This window comes from Phocoena phocoena, chromosome 14 (genome assembly GCF_963924675.1).
Source record: "Phocoena phocoena chromosome 14, mPhoPho1.1, whole genome shotgun sequence".
Taxonomy (NCBI): Eukaryota; Metazoa; Chordata; class Mammalia; order Artiodactyla; family Phocoenidae; genus Phocoena; species Phocoena phocoena.
In genome coordinates this window covers 1,906,323-1,926,742 of record NC_089232.1, presented here as the reverse complement: position 1 = coordinate 1,926,742, position 20,420 = coordinate 1,906,323, and the positions used below count along the sequence as shown (strand labels likewise).

Below are 20,420 nucleotides of genomic sequence, written 5' to 3'. Positions count from 1 at the left end.
GGGCATTTGTACAGATTTTTAGTGGATGCTCCAGGTATTACAGTATGCATACACATAACTTCTCAAAATCTACTGGTGTCAAGTTTTACCAGTTTGGAAACATTACTTTCTTTTACCTCCCATATCTATAATATAGTTATCTTATTTCATTTATATACATTGAAAACCATAAAACTTATGTAATTTTTGCTTCAACCATCAAATGTAATTTAGAAAACTTTGAGAGGAGAAAGAAAACCCATTATATTTACACATATTTTTGCTCTTGTTCTTTTTTTCCTTTCCGATGTCCCAAGTTTCCATATTTTAGTGTTTCCTTTTTGTTTAGAGAATTTTACTTTAGTCATACTTCTAAGGTAGGTCTGCTGGTGAAAACGTTTCAGTTTTACTTCATATGAGAATGTCTTGATTTCCCCTCCTTTATTTTATTTTTTTGCGGTATGTGGGCCTCACTGTTGTGGCCTCTCCCATTGCGGAGCACAGGCTCCGGACGCGCAGGCTCAGCGGCCGTGGCTCATGGGCCCAGCCGCTTGGTGGCATGTGGGATCTTCCTGGACCGGGGCACGAACCCGTGTCCCCTGCATCGGCAGGCGGACTCTCAACCACTGTGCCACCAGGGAAGCCCTCCCCTCCATTTCTGAAGGGTATTTTCATGGGATATAGAATTCTGGATTGACAGCCCATGAAAAATGTGCCACGTACTTCTGGGGCCCTGGTTTCTGAGGAACTTGCTGCCATTCTGATTGTTTTGAACCTGAAGGTAATGTGTCATTTCCCTCTGGCTACTTTCGAGATTCTTTGCTTATGGCTTTAGTTTTGACTATGACGACTTGGTGTGTATTTCTTTGGTTTTATCTCATTTGGGGTTCACTCAGCATTTTGAATCGGAACCTTTATGCTGCTTGGCCAAATTCAGGAAACTGTCAGCCCTTTTCCTAGGAATATTTTTTTCAGCCTCCCCCCTCTCTTCCTTGTTCCATGAGTATATTTTATGAAAACTGTGGGGAAGAAAGTCAAAGGAATGAATTTCAGAGGAACTCTAGATATTCCTATATTCTAGATATAGCAAGTAACGAGGTAAGAGAATTCTGGAGCCTGGGGCTTTGGGACTCTCCCTACCCACACTGCACAGCTGAGCTCCACCAAACTCCCTCCATGCCTATGCTCTTTCCTCAGGCTGTCACCGTTAGTGGTTCCCAAACAAGTTTCCATTCACCCCCTCTCAGTAAATGGTGTCACTCAGTTCAGGCCCAAATAACGACAACTCAATGTGAGAAGGCAGCCCGAGTCCTCTCCTTCTCACACCACGCCCACTCTAGCATTGACCTTCAGTTCCAGAATCTTTTGGGGACCTTAGCACAACAAATAAAACCACAGCTTCCTTGGTCTGACCCCAGACAGGCAAGCCTAGTTTACCCTGGTTAGTATGGAAACGAGCACAGTGCCCCTGCTTGATGCTTTTATCCCCTTGGTGTCCTTGCAGCATTTGTCACTACCCCATGAGCCAACTGACTCAAAAATGTGTAGCTTTAACTTCCTATGTGTTCCTCCATTTGTTATAAAAGGAATTTAAAAACCCTACCAGTGGGCTTCCCTGGTGGCACAGTGCTTGAGAGTCCGCCTGCTGATGCAGGGGACACAGGTTCATGCCCCGGTCCGGGAAGATCCCACATGCTGCGGAGCGGCTGGGCCCGTGAGCCATGGCCGCTGAGCCTGCATGTCTGGAGCCTGTGCTCCGTAATGGGAGAGGCCATGACAGTGAAAGGCCCATGTACTGCAAAAAAAAAACAACCCTACCACTAAACCTTGAAAGAATTCTTAGTGAAAATGAAAGCTCTCAGTTCCTACTCCACAGGTCACTAATGACACTTCCTTTTCTCCATCTGCTCCGTGCTTCCAGGGAAGGACACACAATGATTCTAACCCTGGGTGAGACCTGAAAATCTCTCCACACTGCAGTGAACACCGTTCGCACAGATTCAGCCCCAGCAGCACAGACGTGTTTCCACTATCCACTCCTCAAGTTACATTTATACCAACCTGGATAGTTACAGAAATTTCTTTCAAATTAAATTCTCTTAGCCCTCCGATGATGCAGCATGCAAAGCAGAAAGCCAACCTTTAAAACTGAGAGTTTCAATATTTTATTAAAATAGCATATTTAACCACTGTTAACCAAGAATGTGTTAACTTCCCACCCCCACCACATGCAGCCCAACACAGCAGTGATTGATTTCAAAGATCCTGCACTGTGATAACAGACATTTCAAAGTCAAGTCTGCACCTAAAGAGTAGACCTTGGAAAAATTCTGAATTAGAAGAAACACAAGCCCTCAAACAGAATTTTTTTATCTGCCCGAGAATTAACGCATTAATGCGGGACGCCACCCACCTACCTGACAATACTGCTGGTCTGCTTTTTTCCTCTGTGCATAGTGTAACGTCTCATTTATTAGTACCCACTTTATAAATAAATCGGCATTTAATCACCCCATCTAATGTTCCTTTTCAGCTTCACAAAGAAACCAGTAAATAAAACTGTCGATGACAGTCACGACATAGGCTCTCACGGCAAGGTAAAAAATTTGAAAATACGCTGAGACGCATCAATGCTATTTTACATAAAAAGACAGATTTAAAAAGTGCAAGGCAAAATCTGCAGTTTTTTAGGGAAGTTTTTAGGCACATCCATTTCTTAAAGCAAGCTTCAGAATGAATTCCAGTTTGTTCTTCATGATACCTGTTTAAGTCTTTCTTTAAAAAAAAGAAAAATACATCTCATCAAGTGTGAAACAGGGCATCTCCCGTCCTGAAAGGAGGTTTTCAGCTATGGCGCGTCCGTCCTTTTTTTACTCTTGCGGGCTTTGGTTTGGGGATGTACTGATTATTAGCCTGGTACTCGAGTTCTTTCCGGAAGTAGTGAATTGCCTTGTTTAACCCTTCCTCCAGCGGGACCTATTTAAAGAGAGAGCGAGAATGAGGGGGGCAGCCGGGTCCCCCAAGGCTGTCTGCGCCTGTGCTGTGCACCCTGACAGACTGCACTTGAAGGAGCTGCAGCCCCAGAGACCCACACTTCCTCCTGCAGGTTGGGACTCTGTTCCAGTTTGAATCAGTTACAAAAGGCACCCTTAAAATAATGCCCACATGTGCCATGTCTCCATGGAGGAAGACGCGTGGAAGCATCCGTATCCAATCCACATGCCTGATTCTCTGGGTGACACTTACTCTCTGTACTTTCACCCCCAGGGACCTACAAGGGACCCATGACCTGGGAAGCCTCATAATTTAGAGCTGCCCTGCAGCAAACAGAAACCGAATCAGCTGCCCATGTCCTCTCTGCGGACATGACCTCTAGACTGAGACCTGGAGGAAAGGAATGCACCAGCTGCAGGGGCGGGGGGGACCGTCAGCCTGGGGGACAGGCACCCCGAGCCTGGCGAGGCCACACCAACTAGCCTGATGGACTTCAAGGGCACCAGAAAGGAGGGGAGGCCCACTGTTACCCCCTTCAGCCTTTCACACTCCCACCCTGTTCCACCTGCGTAGGAACTGGGGTGGATGAGCCCTGCACGTCCATGACACCCTGGCTGAGTGAAGAGAGGCAAGGCAGGGCTACCTGGGGCCAAGCCATTCCCTGTTAACAGAGGACAAGGGGGACAGGCTAACAAGCACCATGTGGGTCTGGAGAGAACACTGCTGGGGCCACCCAGATCCCCCAGGCCACCCCACATGGCAGCACCCCCAGGGAACATAGTGGAGGAGTGGAACCACCCCCCCCCCCACTTACCACAGGCTCCCACCCCAGCATCAGCTTTGCTTTCTTGATGTCTGGCTTCCTTTTCTGGGGGTCATCCTGGGCTTCAGAGAGAAACTGAATTTCACTCCCGCTGCCTGTGTTGTTGAAAAAAGGTGAGAATCAGGAACCACTGGAATGCGACTCTACACATACGTCGAAGGCAAGGCCCACCAGCACAGGTACACAGGTGCAGATGGAGGGCTGTGTCCCAAGTCCCTTGCCCCCCCCCCCCCCGTGCAAATGTACTGCTGCCCCACCAAGGAAGGGATACAGGTGCAGATGGAGGGCTGTGTCCCAAGTCACCTCCCCACCCCCAGGGAATGTGCTACTGGCCCCCCAGTGCAGGTAGACAGGTGCAGAGGGAGGGCTGTGCCCCAAGTCACCTCCCTCCCCAGGGAATGCACTGCTGGCCCACCAGTGCACGTATACAGGTGCAGATGGAGTGCTGTCTCCCAAGTCACCTGCCCACCCCCACCCCCAGGGACGGTGCTGCTGGCTCACCAGCGCAGGTGTACAGGTGCAGGGCTGTGTCCCAAGTCATCTTGCCTGCCCCCCACCCCCCCAGGGACTGCTGCCCCACCAGTGCAGGTATACAGGAGCAGATGGAGTGCTGTGTCCCAAGTCATGTCGCCCTCCCCCCGGGGACAGTTCTCCTGGCCCACCATTGCAGGTACACAGGTGCAGATGGAGGGCTGTGTGCCAAGTCACCTCGGATTCCCCCCCCTCGCCCGCGGGGACGGTGCTGCTGGCCCACCCGCGCAAGTATACAGGTGCAGACAGAGGGCTGTGTCCCAAGTCATCTTGCCCCCCACCCCGGGGACTGCTGGCCCACCAGCACAGGTGCAGATGGAGTGCTGTGTCCCAAGTCACGTTGCCCTCCCCCCGGGGGCAGTGCTGCTGGTTCAACAGCGCAGGGATACAGGTGCAGATGGAGGGCTGTGTCCTAAATCACCTTGCGCCCCCCCACCCCCGGGAACGGTGCTGCTGGCCCACCAGTGCAGGTACACAGGTGTAGATGGAGTGCTGTGTCCCAAGCCACATCGCCCCAGCCCCCCCGGGGAATGTGCTGCTGGCCCACCCTCGCAGGTGCAGCTGGAGGGCTGTGTCCCAAGTCACCTCCCCGCCCCCACCAGGGAATGTGCTGCTGGCCCACCAGCGCAGCTGGAGGGCTGTGTGCCAAGTCACCATGCCCACCCCCCCCATGGGGACTGCTGGCCCACCAGCGCAGGTACACAGGTGCAGGTGGAGGGCCGTGTCCCAAATCACTTTGCCCCCCCACCCCCCGCCTGGGGACTGCTGGCCCACCAGCACAGGTACACAGGTGCAGATGGAGGGCCGTGTCCCAAATCACCTCCCTCCCCAGGGAATGCACTGCTGGCCCACCAGCGCAAGTACACAGGTGCAGATGGAGGGCCGTGTCCCAAGTCACCTCCCCCCCGCCCCCGGGGAATGTGCTGCTGGCCACACAGCACTTGACAAGGGCAGGACACCAGCCTGCGCCACCCGAAGGGGAAGGAGAGGGCAGCCCAATGCCCACCACCCCCTCAGCAGCCCAGCCGCATGCCCACTGCCACCACAGGGGCTGTGATCCTGATGCCCCGACGAGCCCCCCTCAGGTGTTCACGTCCTGCAGGAGCCCCTCACCTGCAGCCAGGCTCCCTTCAGCCCGTCTAACGGGCAGAGTGCCAGGGAGTGACCGTCGGCCAGCCCAGGCTGACACCTTACGAGGCCCTGCCACCTACGCCCTGCCACAGCCACCCTGAGCCAACAAAGGATGTCCAGCCACCCTGCTGGACAGACCTCAAGCAGAAGGACAGAAGCCCGGCTGCTCCAGCTTCCTAGGACCAACAGATCGAAGCCAGCCCCGTAACCACTGGCCAGGCCTGCAGAGGGAGCCCCCAGCCCTGGTCACAGAATCTGGAGCGAATAAAACAGCTGCCGCCTGAAGCCAGTGCTCTGGGGCGATGTGTTACACAGCCGTCCACCCAGGCTCCAGACAAACTTCCCAACCTCAACGTGAGCACGAGCCCCTGAGGAGTTGCCCGGAGACACGGGCAGGGTGTGACTCTGCATTTCTAACAAGTGCCTGCTGGGGACGAAGATGCTGTGGTTTTCATCTCAGGAGGACCATCCCCTGTCCTGTCTGACTGTCCGGGCTGGACAGTGCCAGGAAGGACAACTGCAGAGAATCCAGCCTGCTAAGCGCAGGGTCTAGACAGGCCCACATCACGCTCGCCTGGCCTAGCCAACCCCCACTCCAATCTGGTTGTGTCTGGACACTGATTTCTTAATCAAACCTGGGAAGCAGACACCCCCCAACCCGAGCCCCAGGAACCTGACCCTGTGACCAAGGGCACAGCCCGTAGACACCGGCAGCCCACGGCTGGCTGAAAACACACGGACTTCTCATGGCTTAAGAGCACACCCTCTCGGGGGCCACGCCCAGTGTCCACACTGCCTGCAACACCCCACGGCCAGGTTGGCCAGAACTGCACATGGAACCTAAAACTCGCTACCGGATTCCACCAGAATCACACAAGCCCCAGTGTCGCTCTCCCGCTCCCTGAAATCCTGTGCTCGGCCCAGCTGGCATCCGGAACCAGACAGTGGTCACCTGGGTAGAACTGCCGACCCCAATCACGTCTCGAGCACAGAGGTCAGACGTACCATTTCTGCTCCACAGACCTTGTCACAAGGGTGAACAAAGCTGGGCCCCTCCCCGCACCCCTTCATCTTTCCATCACTTAGAATCACAAAACGGTGAGGCCCTCCTGATCAGGTTCTGCTTTTCATCCATTTCGATTAGCGTGTCTTAATTACCCACCGTCCAGGCGAGGCGTTATTAACCGACAGGGTAAGCGCAGCCAGTCACACGCAGGAAGGCCTCTGTCCTACTTACCAACGAGGTTTTTAATTAGCTGAGCGAATTCCAGGATCGTATGTTCTTCCGGGTTCCCCTAAGGAAGAAAGGTCTCTGGTTAGAGGTGTAAACGCAACGGCGACTCCACGCCCTCCCGCACCACACGTGCGCCGTCCCCGACGCCGGGGGGGCGGGGGCAGGGGCAGCAGACGCCCGCCTGTGTAGCGGTGCATCAGGGCGCTGCGTCCCCTGGCCCAGGCACGGGACGGTTTCCAGACGCAAAGGTACTGTAGGCTCGGTGTCGCTCTACAGGAAAGCCTGGTTCTGTGAGCTCAGCTCTCCCAGGACACTCTTGCTCACCCCCTCGGTGATGAAGACGCGTGAGCCTGGACAGGAGTCCCAAGAGACGCGAAACGCGCTCGCAGGAGGGCCCTGGGCAGCCGATGCGAGAGACAGGATGTGGCTCTATGGCGGGCTTACTTTGGGGGGCCTCTGAACGCCCCTCCTCCTCTTCCTGCCATGGTACCTTCCAGCAGCCACGGCCCCTCCCCTCCCCAACACTCTTCATCCCCAATCTCCTGGTTTTGTCTGAGACCAAAGGTAAAAGAGGCAGGAAGGGACCCTAGGCCTAATTATGAGCACGCCGGGGCTACCGGCAGACACACCCCTGAAACAAGACAGGTTTCTACAGGAGTCGGACACTCCAGCACGGCCCTGTGCAAAGAGGTGAGAACGGCGCGGCACTAAAGCGGGGAGTGGCTGCTTGGGGCGACCACTGACTAAGACGCACACTTGGGTAAGGGCGGTGAAGGCTCGAGATGAAGTGAGGATTCACGGGACACGGCTTATGCTGTTTAACCACCTGTTCCTTTGAAAATGCATGAAAACAGTGCTGGCTGGGTGCTTGCGGCCGCCGGTACCCATAAATTGGTCAAAGGTCCCACAGGGAGTGACCTCTCCAGGGCCCGTCCTTTGCTGTTGGTAGGAACTCCCGCCCAACCCAGAGCGTGCTTCAGACTGCTGGTCATCAAGAAAAGTACAAGGAACGCTTTGCAAGTGAAGTGCTTTCAAGAAATTAGCAGGCACACCCACACTTGTGAGCTCAGCCCCTCCTAGAGAGGGGAGGTGGCCGAGGAGACCGAGGTGGTGAGAGGGGAGGGGCTCCCCCAATGAGCGGGGCGGGGGGGGGCTCGGGTCAGCTGCCATCGGCAGAAGTGGGCCGTCTAGAATGACGGGCAGTCTACACTGGACACCTCGCATTTTAAACGGGGTGGAATGAAACCATTCAGGAGACAGTGACCGAAAGAGTCCGAGGGCTCTAGCCCAACGCGATCCCTGGAAGAGCTGGAGAGGAGACTGGGGAAGTCTTGGGGAAGCTGTCACATCACAGGGGCATAGACCAGCTCTGGGCGGGGAGGGGGGGCGGTGCCCACGGAGAAGGCAGGACAGTGGGTGGGCACACACAGGATGAGGTTTTACCTCTAAACAGAAGGAAAAACGTTCTGCCAGGGAGACCCGGCCAAAGACAGGACAAACTGCAGAGAAACACATCCTCCAGCACCAAGAGTGAGCGAGGCCGGATCAGAGATCAGGCCAGGCCAGTGCCTGCTCCCTCCCGGGAGCGTCTGCGCTGCAGGAAGTGAGGGAGGAAGCGGCACGAAGCGGGTCTGGGCGCTCGCAGACGTGACAGTGAGGGAAACTGTCTTAGCCACTCCGTCTTCTACAGCCCCGGAAAGCAAGCCTTATCGAGCCCAACTGCACATTCAGTGATGGACAAAGGACACACAGAATGTCACCTACAACCACTGAAGGCTTCACGAATTTCTAGACCTGGCCCTTCCGGTGGATGGAGCGGGGTTAGTTTATCACGTGGGTCCCAGATCTTCTTTGTGGACTCCTGTTTTGTTCTATTCCGTGGATCTTCCTCTAGTACTGGGCAAGCAACAGACAGGCACGTTCCCTAAGCGTGCTGCCGGCCAGTGAGCCAAGCAGGAAGCCGCCTGCTGGGGAGGGAGAGGGCAGAGGGAGGGACTCACCAGGTTGACGGGGCTGCTGACGTTGCTGTTCATGAGAGCCACGAGGCCGTTCACCAGGTCGCTGGAAGAGAGGGGAGGCTGCTCAGGTGCCCGCCGAGGCCCGCAGGTGCCGAGCGTCGGACACAAGCCGGCCACCTCCCGGAGGGAAACCAAAACCCCCATGGGAGACTGGACGTCAAAACAAAACCCGGCACCTAAGAGGGCGCCGAGGACGCTCCAGTGTTTGCAGATGGGATGATGTGGCGTCTGGGATCTGCCTTCTGTGGGAGGGTGTAAGGCAGATGGCTGAGCAGGAGATAGGGCTGAGTTCCCTACTTTGTATATTTCTGAAATCCTTCGGCAATTAAAAAATGAAAATAAAGTAGGCACACACCCCCAAAAAGATGGCGTTTATGCAAGTTTCTGAGGAAAGTCCGTGTTTAACGGGAACCCAGGTAGTCGGCCCATATGGAAAAGCAGATGGTTTTTTTAAAAATAAGGTCTCCTGCAACGGAAGAACTCCAGTCTGTAAGTCTCCTACTGGCAAATCACAGAGAAAGCCAGACAGCCCTGAGTGTTGAAACCAGCTCCCTGGACCTCCGGCCCCTCACCTCCCCCCAGGAACCCCCGCACCCGGATGGGATGGGCGGGGGCGTCTGGGTGTTGCAGACGGATGGTGAGCGAGTGGGCCATGAGGGTGACGCTCAAGAGGCAAATTTTCCGCTTACCAAGGTTTGGTTCTTATTTTCAGAAGCGTTAAAGGGTGGTTCTGTCAAAAAAAAAGTGACTTCATAAAAATGACACCTGGCTGCTACGCGAGCGTTCTACTAAAAGTCGTCAGTCACTTTCATGAGGCTGTGAGGGTTCTTTCTGCTCCAGGGATGCAAATGCGGCCGCCTGGAACCCTCTCCCCTCCTCCACCGTAACCAGCAAGGAGCAGGTTACTGTGCTAAACTTCCAAAAGAAAACCTCAGGTTTTGCTTTCCTTTTCACTGAGAAACAATCTGGGGGTGGGGGGGAGGGTGTTATTTAGCAAACAAATCGTTTTCTGGGTTTCTGCTTACAACCAATGGGCATTTTATAGGAACACGCCTGAAGTCCGCTCTGCTCTCACGGATCAAGCACAGATGCAAGGAACCGCTCACTTGAGATGATTCCTCGCTTCTAGAAACTGGCAAAAATCCCTTCATCACTATGGCCGTTAACGACCACATCCCAACACGTCCTCTGACAGCACACATCTCTGCATATTTGGAAAAGACGTTAAAATGTGCCATTCAGTAGCATCCACAAGCATTTTTAATGGGGGGGGGTCCATATTAAGCTGGGAGGTGACGGACACTTACGTAATCGTCCTGGGGGGAGGGGCATGCATCTTTTATGCAAAAAAACTGGCAACTTTTAAGGCCAAAAGTGCACAGATCACATCCATTTAACCTGAAACCCTTTAAAAGTGTCATTTTGACAAAGTGACTTTTTAAGACAACACAGCATGCCTCCATGATGGGGTGAGGACGTAACCTGGCCACGAGAGCACCAAGCACGGTTATGCCAGGGTGTCAGCGCACACGCCACCCAGAGACCGCAACGGTCACCAAGAAACGGTGCAACGCTACCGCAGGGCAACCGTGGATTTTGGAAATGGGTAATTTAGTTCAGTAAGTACAGATCCAAACATCGTGCATTTTTACCTGTGAAGTAAAAGAGCCTCAGTTTCTACAAAATAGCTTGTTTAAAACAGCCCAGCGTTTGGTAAGTTAACTCTCTGGGCCAAGCCTTGGACAATGGAGAGCGAAAGCCGGGAAAGCGCCTTCCCCGAGTCTGGTGAAGTCGGGGAGCCTCAGCACATCAGAGCCCACTAACTCGAGACGTGAGACCAGCAGAGGGCGCGGCCTCACGAAGAGAGGGTTTGCCCGCAGGGCCCCCAACACCACTTCTAGTGATACCACTGAGGTCCCTTCCAGGGTGCACCCTGGCATCTGGGTTGGTGACGGGGCGTGTGGACCGTGCAGGCCGGCCAGCGAGGCATGTCCTGTCGGGGATGGAATGCAGCCCATGCATCGCTCGATGCTGAAAGGATTTTAATCACCAGCAAAAAACAAGCACCTGAGAGGCTACTTTAAATGAATTTTGTATCTGATGCCTTTGAAATAGTAAGAACGGGTTGTAACTGATGCCCCTTTCACCGCACAGTCTCTGGAATACTCCACGAGGTGGTACGGCTGGAGGAGTCTGGGGGCCTTGATGAGGCCGTTGGAGGAGATTCAATGTGACTAAGACGTCAAGACCCCCCCCACACCTCGAGAAAGTGCGCACACGGGGGCCGGGTGAGGGCAGGCGGGGTGGACACGTGTCACGATGAGAAGATGGTACCCGAGCGCAGGATCGCGCAGGATCCCAGGAGCGCAGGCCCCAAACAGACCCGGGCCGCAATCGCTTCCTTGCAGCGCACGGCTCCCGAATGAAGTGCTCTGACATGAGAACAGGCCGGCTAGCTCCTGGCTGAATCCCTTCTTAGACTATTTGGGCAACAAAGTGGGCCAGTGACGTGATGGTCCCAGGCTTTTGCCCTGCTAGACAAGATACTAACCGATGGGGAGAGAAAAACCACTGTTCATTATAAGACACTTACTCAGCTTTCTTTTGGACTAAATGTGAAAATCCACACACACTTGCAGGAAAAAAAAAATCTACAGTGGTTGTGTTTTTTTTTCTTTTCTTTTAAACCAGGCAAAAATTGGTGTGGTTGCTCGGGCCGAGGTGGGGTGGGAGCCCCCCAAGACCTGCCACCACTTCGCCCGACAGCATCCCTGGGGTGGCCGCAGGCCCCAGGGACAGCATTTTCTGATGGACAGGCACTCCAGGGTATTTGTACTGAAAAGTGCAAATATACGGTCCCAAAACATACAACTAGATTTTCCAATGATTTAGGACACCACAAACCTATGCAGAATTCACCACTGTGCCACGTGGGACATATTTTGGTAGATGTAACTGCTCATATAATAACTCTTGCCACCAACTGAACTGGCCGACGACAAACTAGACTGAGGAGGGCTACCAAGAAATCAGTAAATGTGACCGTTCAACAAAGTTCTTAAAATATTTTTATCTACATTTAGTTTGGGCACAGAATTTGTCAGCATTAGGCCACCTGACCTTCTTAATGATGACACCCTTGTCCACCCCAGAAGGCACATCTAAAGGGTCTGATTTCGGCATCTGCAGGTGTGCTGCAAGCCTGAGGCTGTCACCTCACTGGCCTGAACTGGAGGCCCTGGGTCACCTCGGGGCCGGCAGGTTGGCCGACAAGACACTAGGTGGCAGCAGGAGACCAGCACATCCGACCTCTATTGGCAGAGAACCGGGATGGGGGGGCACCCACGGGATTAGCAGAACTAACCGTCAACCCAGCTGCTTCACCGGAATGAAAACAGCAAAACGAACAAGTGACGCAGATGGGACTGGATGGCCCTCACCCGCCTGGGGGTCTTACCTGACGTACTGGAAGGCCCTTGTCTGCGACCCGGATCCGTACACCTGGGGGGAGACCACACGGAGGGTCCCGGAACCGCGGACGTGCGCACGGGAGCCTTCAACCACCAGGGGCGTAGCCTGACCTCAGCCCTGACAACCCCAGGGTCCGGCTGCGCCAGGCCCTCCACCAGGCCCGGGGCCTCACCCAGGGGCACCCTGAGATGCCCTGTGGACAGAGACGCCCCTGGGCACAGTCATGGGCCAAGAGCACAGCGGGAGAGGCCTCTGCAGGCAGGCCCTGAGCCCGAGGCACCAGGGTGTCTGCAGCTTCCCGTCCAGGGTCACGGCTCCCATGTGTTCCCTCCCTCCCTCCCTCCCTCCCAGGGCAGCAGGGACTTCTGACTTCAGGGCAGCCCCCCGCATCACACGCCCGCCCGCCACCCACCGTGAGCGGCTCCCCCTGCAGCGCCTGCAGGATGAAGTTGCTGACCACCCGGCCGTCATTCATGTGCATTCGGGGTCCGAAAGTGTTGAAGATCCTGGCCACGCGCACCTCCACGCCTTCCTGCAACACAGAAGAGGGTGAGCCCGGCGCCCCACAGGTACCTCTGCTCTTCCTTCCAGACACAGGTGCTTTTCCGTCCTGATGAGATGCTCTGTTCTGTGTAATCAAATCTGGAGGCTACAAGTTACACCAAACTCACACGAGCCCCGATTCCCACCACCTTGAGGCCCACGGCATGAAACGTGCTGCAGAAGCCTGAGAGACAGTTAAAGCAGTGCAAGGGGTTAACGATGGGTGTACATTTTTCCCCCAGTAAATGAATATCTACTTTCTTAACTAGGACTGTGCTGTGCGTCTTTCACATAGTATTTTGTATAAATTTGCCACTCCACAGAGATTTAAATGTTAGTGATTGTTTAATAGCTGATTTGAAGAAAAACAAGAGAGCACTTTGTCCTGGCAAAGGAGGGGCAGGTGAGGGTTCCGAAAGGGCTACATTGTGCCTACTACATTCCCCAATCTGTTCTGCTGGAAAACTCATCCGTTCAGTGAAAAACCAAAGACAATCTGGCACCTGATACAGGCTATATATAGCTAAACAGCCTGGGAAGATGCCAACGTACATTGTTTACAAAAACGGGTGCTCCAGACCTTCCCAGACTTTCTCTCTTGTACTCTTAATGTTTCTATTTTTATTACAATAAACATCTCTTACTTTTGTAATTGGGGAAAGCATATTTTCAAACATGCAGTCAAGGAAAGTGTATTTTTTTAAACCCCAGAAGCCTTCTGCAAACTATCTTGCTTAATTATCAATTTCACAGACTGCTTTGTCAGTGATAAAAAGTTAAACGTTTCTATCACACTCTGAATCAGCGGACTCTTACAGCAATCCATCACCCATCAGACAACAGACGCGCATTTCCGGGTGTCAGAGGGCTGGTGGGGTGGGCTGTGAGCCCCAGGGCTCAGTGGCCAGGCCGTGCCGGTCTCTCCTCACCGGGAGAGCGGGAGAGGGCGGGGCTCGCGTACAAGTCAGCCTCAGCGCAGGCCCGGTGATGACAGCTTAGCTGCTGCCGGGGTCCTGCTAGTCGGTACAGTTCTTTCCTGACTCTACGTATCAGAGCCGGTACAGGCTGGGAACCTGAGGGACCCGTAGCTGATGGGGCTGATTTAGCACAGAATTTCTCCACCGTAAGTACAGCGAGTGAACGGCCATGGGCTGCGGCATCCCTAGGGTCCCACCAGGCCTCCCAGTGGCTGGAGCTGCCAGCCACCTCCGCCCCCAGCGGCCTCATCTACGTCTCCACGTGTGCCAACGTGCAGTGGCTGGCAGGTGTGGATCCAGCGCACAGTTAGCTTTCAGAAACTGGAGCTGCCACATTTCTGCCAAGCCCCAGCAATACGCCATCAAGCCTTCCCAAGGGCATTCAGACTCCTAGGCCTAAGATGGGAGCTATAATTCCAGGTCCGGGAATAAACCAACCCTGATCTCTACTGAACTGACCAGGGAGCATTTCAGCAACGGGGGGTGGGGCAGGGACGAGCAGAGATGCTGCTCTCACTAGAAAACAGCTCCCAAGTGTCCGCCTGCATTTACTTGTCAAGATGAGAAAATCCAAAGTGGGTAAAGGTGGCTCTATTCCAAGAGAAGAAGAGCTCAGCACATTCACAGCGGTCGGGCCCTGTGCCGGCAGGGCGCTTGGCGGCTGTGCTTTGCTCCCTCCCCCGCCCCCAGGGACGCTGGGCTCTGCACACATGACCTGCAGCACAGAGGGACCTGGCTGTGTGACCTGTCCACCTGGGTCCGGGGCCTCAGGGGACGGGCGGCTCCTGCCGGCTATCAGGTGCGCTGACGCGTGCTTCCCAGGAGCCCCGGCTCTCAAACTCGTTCACAGCCTCTCCGCTGTGCCAGGCCTGCCCTGAGGGAGGCGCCCAGGACACGTTCGCCTGCAGGGAGCAGGACACACAGAGAGCGGGAAGCCCCCAGAGATGGCAGGCCCCCGGGAGAAGGACATGCCATCCCTAAAGTAAGGGGGTCACGCAGCCCCGAAGGCTGAAGCACACGGTTCCCCCGGCCCCTCATAAACATACCTTCGTGGGGTCCGCTCCCCGCCTGGGGATGAGACCGAGGCCATTACAACAGGCAGAGCTCAGCTGAGCAAGATGCCCGAAGGTGCGGGAAGTGTCCGTTCACGCTGGGTGGCGGCAGAGGGAGGCCACACAGGTTTGGGGACAGGGGGATGCCTGCCTGGTAACTGCCCTCAACGGTCCCGCCAGACCCTTAACACTCAGACCGGAGTGGTCACTAGGCCCAGGCCATGCCCAGGCTCAGCGCACGGCCAGCGGGGAGGGGGCACCAGAAACAGGCCTGCACTGGGGGTTCCAGGCCATGGGCTTAATCAGCCCCTTGGGGTGAACCCCGCTCACTGGACATTTGACGTCCTTCAGCCGGTTGCTGAACACTTTGTTAACTGAGGTATAATACACATCCCAGGCACTTAATTTTAAGTATTCTGATGCCAGAAAATAAAACAAAACCACACCCTCAAGGCCCTGGACTAGAGGGTTTCTGAGTTTCCTGTCTTTCTGCTCTGCGGTCTGTGTTTTTAGGAACGGCGGCCTGGTTTGCAGACCCAGCCCCACGGGGGAGGCTCAGACACAGGCGGGGCCACGAGCTCCGAAGCGCACAAGCGCCGACCGCAGCCTTCTGGACAAGTCTGCACGTTTACGAAACCACCACGTCCAAGGGCACAGACCAGCCCAATGTAACTTCTTCTCTGACAAGTTCAAAGTGTTCCTAAAAGATGCGATGCCCTTTGATCCCGACTGCCAGCTCAATCCACCCCCTGGAAGAAGAGTCCAGGGAGCCCCTCTTTATGTAAGAAACGTGCCCTGCAATGTACCTGCGATAGATTTTCCTGGGAAATCAAATTCTATTTTGAATACATTTTAGGATATTTAATTCACTACAACAAACCCAGAAGAGAATCCTTTAAAATCTTTTATAAAATGTGTCTTCATCCCTGGATTTATCTTGTTTATATTCTCTATCCTTATATATTAGATTTATTCAGAGAAAGATATATCTACATACCATATATGGTCTTTTCAATAAAATGATGATTTATACTTAAGAGGGGACATGCCTTTATGTATTAAAAAAAATTAACTAAAAATATGCCAAAGGCATTCTTTTCAATAAAATGATGATTTATACTTAAGAGGGGACGTGCCTTTATGTATTAAAAAAATTAAATTAACTAAAAATATGCCAAAGGCATTCTATTCCACCTGGTTCATCGTTTTACTGGCCATTATTTTTTCATTTGCTTCCAGATAGCAAAAACTAACACCCAAAGTTTTGAAGCAGCAGAGCTGGAATACTGACCATCAGTTGCTTTGCTGTTTGAACTCCAAAGATGATCTGATCTGCCCCAGACCGGGCTGTGCCCACAGGGGCCAGCCCAGCGTGGCAGGAGGGGCTCTGACTCACCCCTGCCGCAGCTAATATAAAATCCCAAGTGAAAGAACTACCCTATTTTTCCCTTCCGTTTATCTCTGAATGGGACCGTGGGTGGTAATGTTTTTTCCTTCTTGCTTATCTGTGTTTTCTTATTTTCTATCCTGGCGAAGCAACCTGCAGTACGAGAGTCCCGACACCCCTCAGCTGTGTGGCGTCTGCCCTGTGGACAGAGAGAGAAGATGCCCACGGCTCCCTCCCCTCAGCACGACTGGACAAACGAGGGACAGCAAGCACAGGTACACTGTGTAGACCCAGCTGCGGTCACAGTCTCAGACCCACAGCTCTCCCTAGAAGGGAGCACAGTACGTGTAACATGAGTAACAAGGCATGCGAGCTTTGAAGCTCACGCTGGGCCTTCTTCAAGGCCACTCAGAACCAGGCGAGACCACAGGGACCTCCACCCAGGCCCAGGCGCCCAGCCCTGCTGTCCCGCATCAGCCCACTGGCCTTGGCAGCCACCAGAACCAGAGAGGATGCCGCCAGCCACAGGGCCAGAGGCACGGTCACTCCTGGACCTAAGGGCCAGCCAGCAGGAGTGGGTGAGGGACTGTGGGGAGAGCAGGACCCACACCTGCCTCCAAGGCCACAGGGGCAGGCCTTCCACGGTGCATTTCCAGATGCCCGGACGGCCCTGCTCACCTGGGCAGACAGGAGTCCTGGGGCAGGTGTGCTGAGCAGAACCCACAGGTTACACAGTGCTGCTGGCCGAGACCCGAGCCTCACAAAAGGTGCTGAGCCTGTATCCGAAAGCAACCCTCGAACCTGACACTGCGACAGGGAGCAGTCAGTGCACTGTCCCCCGTGAGAAGCCCACTGTCACCCTAACCACCAGGTGACTTTTGCACACAGGTGATATCATCTGCTGGGGCCCCTGGTGGGAAGCCCAGGCAGACGGCGCCCGCAACAGAGGCGTTCTGCAGCGGGCGACACCCTCCCGACGGCCACGGCCGGCCGGCCGCACAGGGGGCGCCTAGAGGATACATTACGGGGAGCACCATGTATGCGTGCCTCTCCCGAGACCTGTGTGAGCAGAAATGCCAACGCTGACAGTCCCCGGGTACGGAGGGAGCTGTGATCCTGCGCTTACAGGTCCCGGGTCAGCACATACGCAGTGGAACCCACACCCTGGGTCCTGGCATCCAGTCAGTGCTCAATAAATGGTGGCCACGCTGTTACTAAACACCATAGTTACCATGAGCTCGTACCTTAAGGTAATACGAATACTTACATTATTAAGTTATACTACTCATCACTTAAACAATGTCCTGCTTGCCCGCCAGCTTTACCTACACAAAAACTCACGAAGAAATACACCCACAGACTGAAAGCAAAACAGCTGAGAACCCTATCGATTTATGTCCCCTCACACACTCGAGCTAGTTTTCTTAGGCACCAACATACACAGAGGCTGTTCTGTGTACCTGGGAGACCATCTTACTCAACTTTTAGGTCAAGATAGTCTGGGCTCCAAAATGATACCGTTTGTCTTTTCTAAAACTGATTAAAATAAATGAATACTACAAGCCAACTGCCCCAAGTGGCTTAGGAAACTACCAGTTCTGCTCCTGGCCAAGAGATAAGGCAGAGAAACCTAAATACCAATACCTACCCAGCACAGGATTATTCCGTGGGTCGTCAATATTGGTATTTCATTAAAAACATAAAAGTCTCTGCCAGCTGCCCTCCGAAAAACAAACAAGGCGCTCAGCGCCCCCAGCCCAGCCACGAGCTCTCAGCACTGGGTACCCAGGCAGGGTCCCCCATCACACAAAGCCCGTGGCCAGCTGACCTCCGAGCTGGCCGGCAGGAGGAACCCTCGGCCTGAGAAGGCTGCTCCAGGATATGGACGCTTGCTCGTCTCTGAGTCCCAGAGTGGCCACCACGCCGCTGTCCGCAGCCTGTCCTGGAACCACCCCCATCCACGGTTACCCACTTACACGTCACTCCAAGGGCGTGTCTGTGAGGGTCCCAGAGCTGTCAAGCACAGTGGATGGCCTGGCTGGGCCCCATCTGGACGTCTGATTGGCCCCTGCACAGCCCACAGGCAGGCAGGACGGGGCCCTGTGACCGAGGGGTCACGTCTCCGGAGTAGACAGTGGGGAGCCAGGTGGGAACCCAGACCCCCGCCTCTCGGCTGTAGGCTCTACCTGCCCCAGCGTGGAGGTGAGCAAATCTGTAACTTGGAAAGATCCACAGGCAAGCCCCAGCAGAGCCATGACTAAGGAAGCAGGGAATCAGAGTACGTAAATAACCATCCCTGAAGAGACCTATATTAAAGCCAAAATGAATTATACCCATTGGAAAACAGAAAGAAAGGCAAAAAGAAAAGTAAAAAAAAAAAAAAAAAAATTCCCTGATTCATAGGCTTTGGGAAAACAGAGGAACTTATTAACTGCTGGTGGGTGATCCCAGTCACTCAAGGGTATTCCAAACCTAAGGCTTCATCCCTGCAAATCATTTTTCAAAAAAGGAGACCCATGGGGAAAGCTGCTGATGGCACCATTAACTGATGACAGTGGGAAACTGGGGAAACGCACACCCCCGGGCAGGGTCAGTCACGGCGCTTTATTCCAGCACAGTCCTGGTCTACACCGCCAGCCCCAGAGCCGGGTTAGATACCTGCTTCATGTAGGCATAGCACATGGTCTCGGCGACGCGCTTGCCTTCATCGTAGCAGGCTCGGGGTCCTATGGGATTCACGTGGCCCCAGTAATCCTCGGTTTGAGGGTGGACTTCAGGGTCTGCGGGGGGGGGGGGGGGGAACAATAAGGAAGTGCTTTCAGAGTCTCCCTTGGGAAAGTCCAAGGTGAACATCTCACCTGGAGAGATACCTATCAGAGAAGCACCTTCAGCACCCCTCGGTCCACCTCTAGTCCAGCAGGACACTCTATTCTGACCGCTCGTATCAGTGATGACAGTTTTTACAAGAAAAAAAATTAATTAAAAGAGCAAAGTCTCTCAATTTTAAGTCTCCCCCCTCCCGTAAACTGTTCTTAACTTTTAGATTACTATACAGACTAAATTAAACATCTATGTGAAAAGACATAGGGTCCAATTTCACATTTATAAAATATAGAATTTTATAAAGCATGGATTTATTGAAAACATTTTAAGAGCCTCTCTCTGGAACAGAATGGCTTTCACCTGTGCTGTCACCAGAACCACCTGACAGCCTCAGTGACACACCTGAGGACCTGGTTGGCCCTGGTCCTCTAAGCACAAGAATGCAATGCAAAGAGCTCTTTCCCCAGCACGCATTGTATACTTCCCAACGCCTGTTTTTTTGGTGTGTAAATCAATCACACTTTAAGATGTACCAGAGGAATGGACTATTTAAAGACACCTAGTCACAAATTATTATTTTTAAAAATATTATCTTGACTTTTTCATTTTTGGCTGCGTTGGGTCTTCGTTGCTGTGCGGGGGCTTTCTCTAGTTGCAGCGAGCGGGGGCTACCCTTCCTTGCGGTGCACGGGCTTCTCATTGCAGGGGCTTCTCTTGTTGCAGAGCACGGGCTCTAGGCACACGGGCTTCAGTAGTTGTGGCACTTGAGCTCAGTAGTTGTGGCTCATGGGCTCTAGAGCGCAGGCTCAGTAGCTGTGGCTCACGAGCTTAGATGCTCTGCAGCGTGTGGGATCTTCCCGGACCAGGGCTGGAACCCCCGTCCCCTGCATTGGCAGGCAGATTCCTAACCACTGCACCACCAGGGAAGTTCCTAGTTACAAATTCTTCTTTTTTTTTTTTTAACACAAGTGCATTTTTGGAATCAATTAATACCTGATTTATCCAGTACAGCAGGAATTTTACACAACTATGCTATGAAATGCATAAATCTTTGCCAAGAAATCTGGAGAAGGTTCACCAGCCCCACGTTACAATTCCTTTCTGCTTATGTCAGAGCTGAAGCTCGTGGGCATGACGGGACGTGAGCCGGGACAGGACAGGACCCAGACCTCTGCAGCTGCCTCTGTGTTTAAAGTTCCCTGAGAAGCAGAACAGCTCAGAGACAAACAGGCCCCGAGAGAAGAAAACCAGCGACGGGACTTCACGTGGATGTGCTGGTGACGCGAGACCTCTTCGGGGATTTCTGCCGAGGGCTGGGCAAGCTGGACTCCCAGAGGGAGACCCTGAACGTGGCAAAGGACCAGAAAGAGAAGGTTGAGCACAGGCACCACCCCTCGACTGGTACTGTCCGGGCGGACAAGCCCGAGGTTCACGACACACAAAACCATCTTGCTACG

The 20,420-nt window shown here is 53.8% G+C and overlaps 1 protein-coding gene across 4 annotated transcripts in view; it reads right to left on the bottom strand.

The window, feature by feature from the left end:
• Positions 1–2,131: 2,131 nt before the first annotated feature.
• Positions 2,132–20,420, bottom strand: part of UXS1 (UDP-glucuronate decarboxylase 1) — a 75,635-nt gene continuing 57,346 nt past the window's right edge. For 2 of the 4 annotated variants that reach the window (XM_065891758.1, XM_065891757.1), the window contains exons 9-15: positions 18,799–18,920; positions 12,594–12,713; positions 12,168–12,211; positions 8,693–8,753; positions 6,696–6,753; positions 3,788–3,891; positions 2,132–2,955 (exon numbers count right to left, since the gene is read on the bottom strand). In XM_065891758.1, coding sequence (XP_065747830.1) covers positions 2,824–2,955; positions 3,788–3,891; positions 6,696–6,753; positions 8,693–8,753; positions 12,168–12,211; positions 12,594–12,713; positions 18,799–18,920 — 641 coding nt within the window. In that variant the 3' untranslated portion in view covers positions 2,132–2,823. The remainder of the gene's footprint in view (positions 2,956–3,787; positions 3,892–6,695; positions 6,754–8,692; positions 8,754–12,167; positions 12,212–12,593; positions 12,714–18,798; positions 18,921–20,420) is intronic. The other 2 variants (XM_065891759.1, XM_065891760.1) reach the window with 1 other exon arrangement.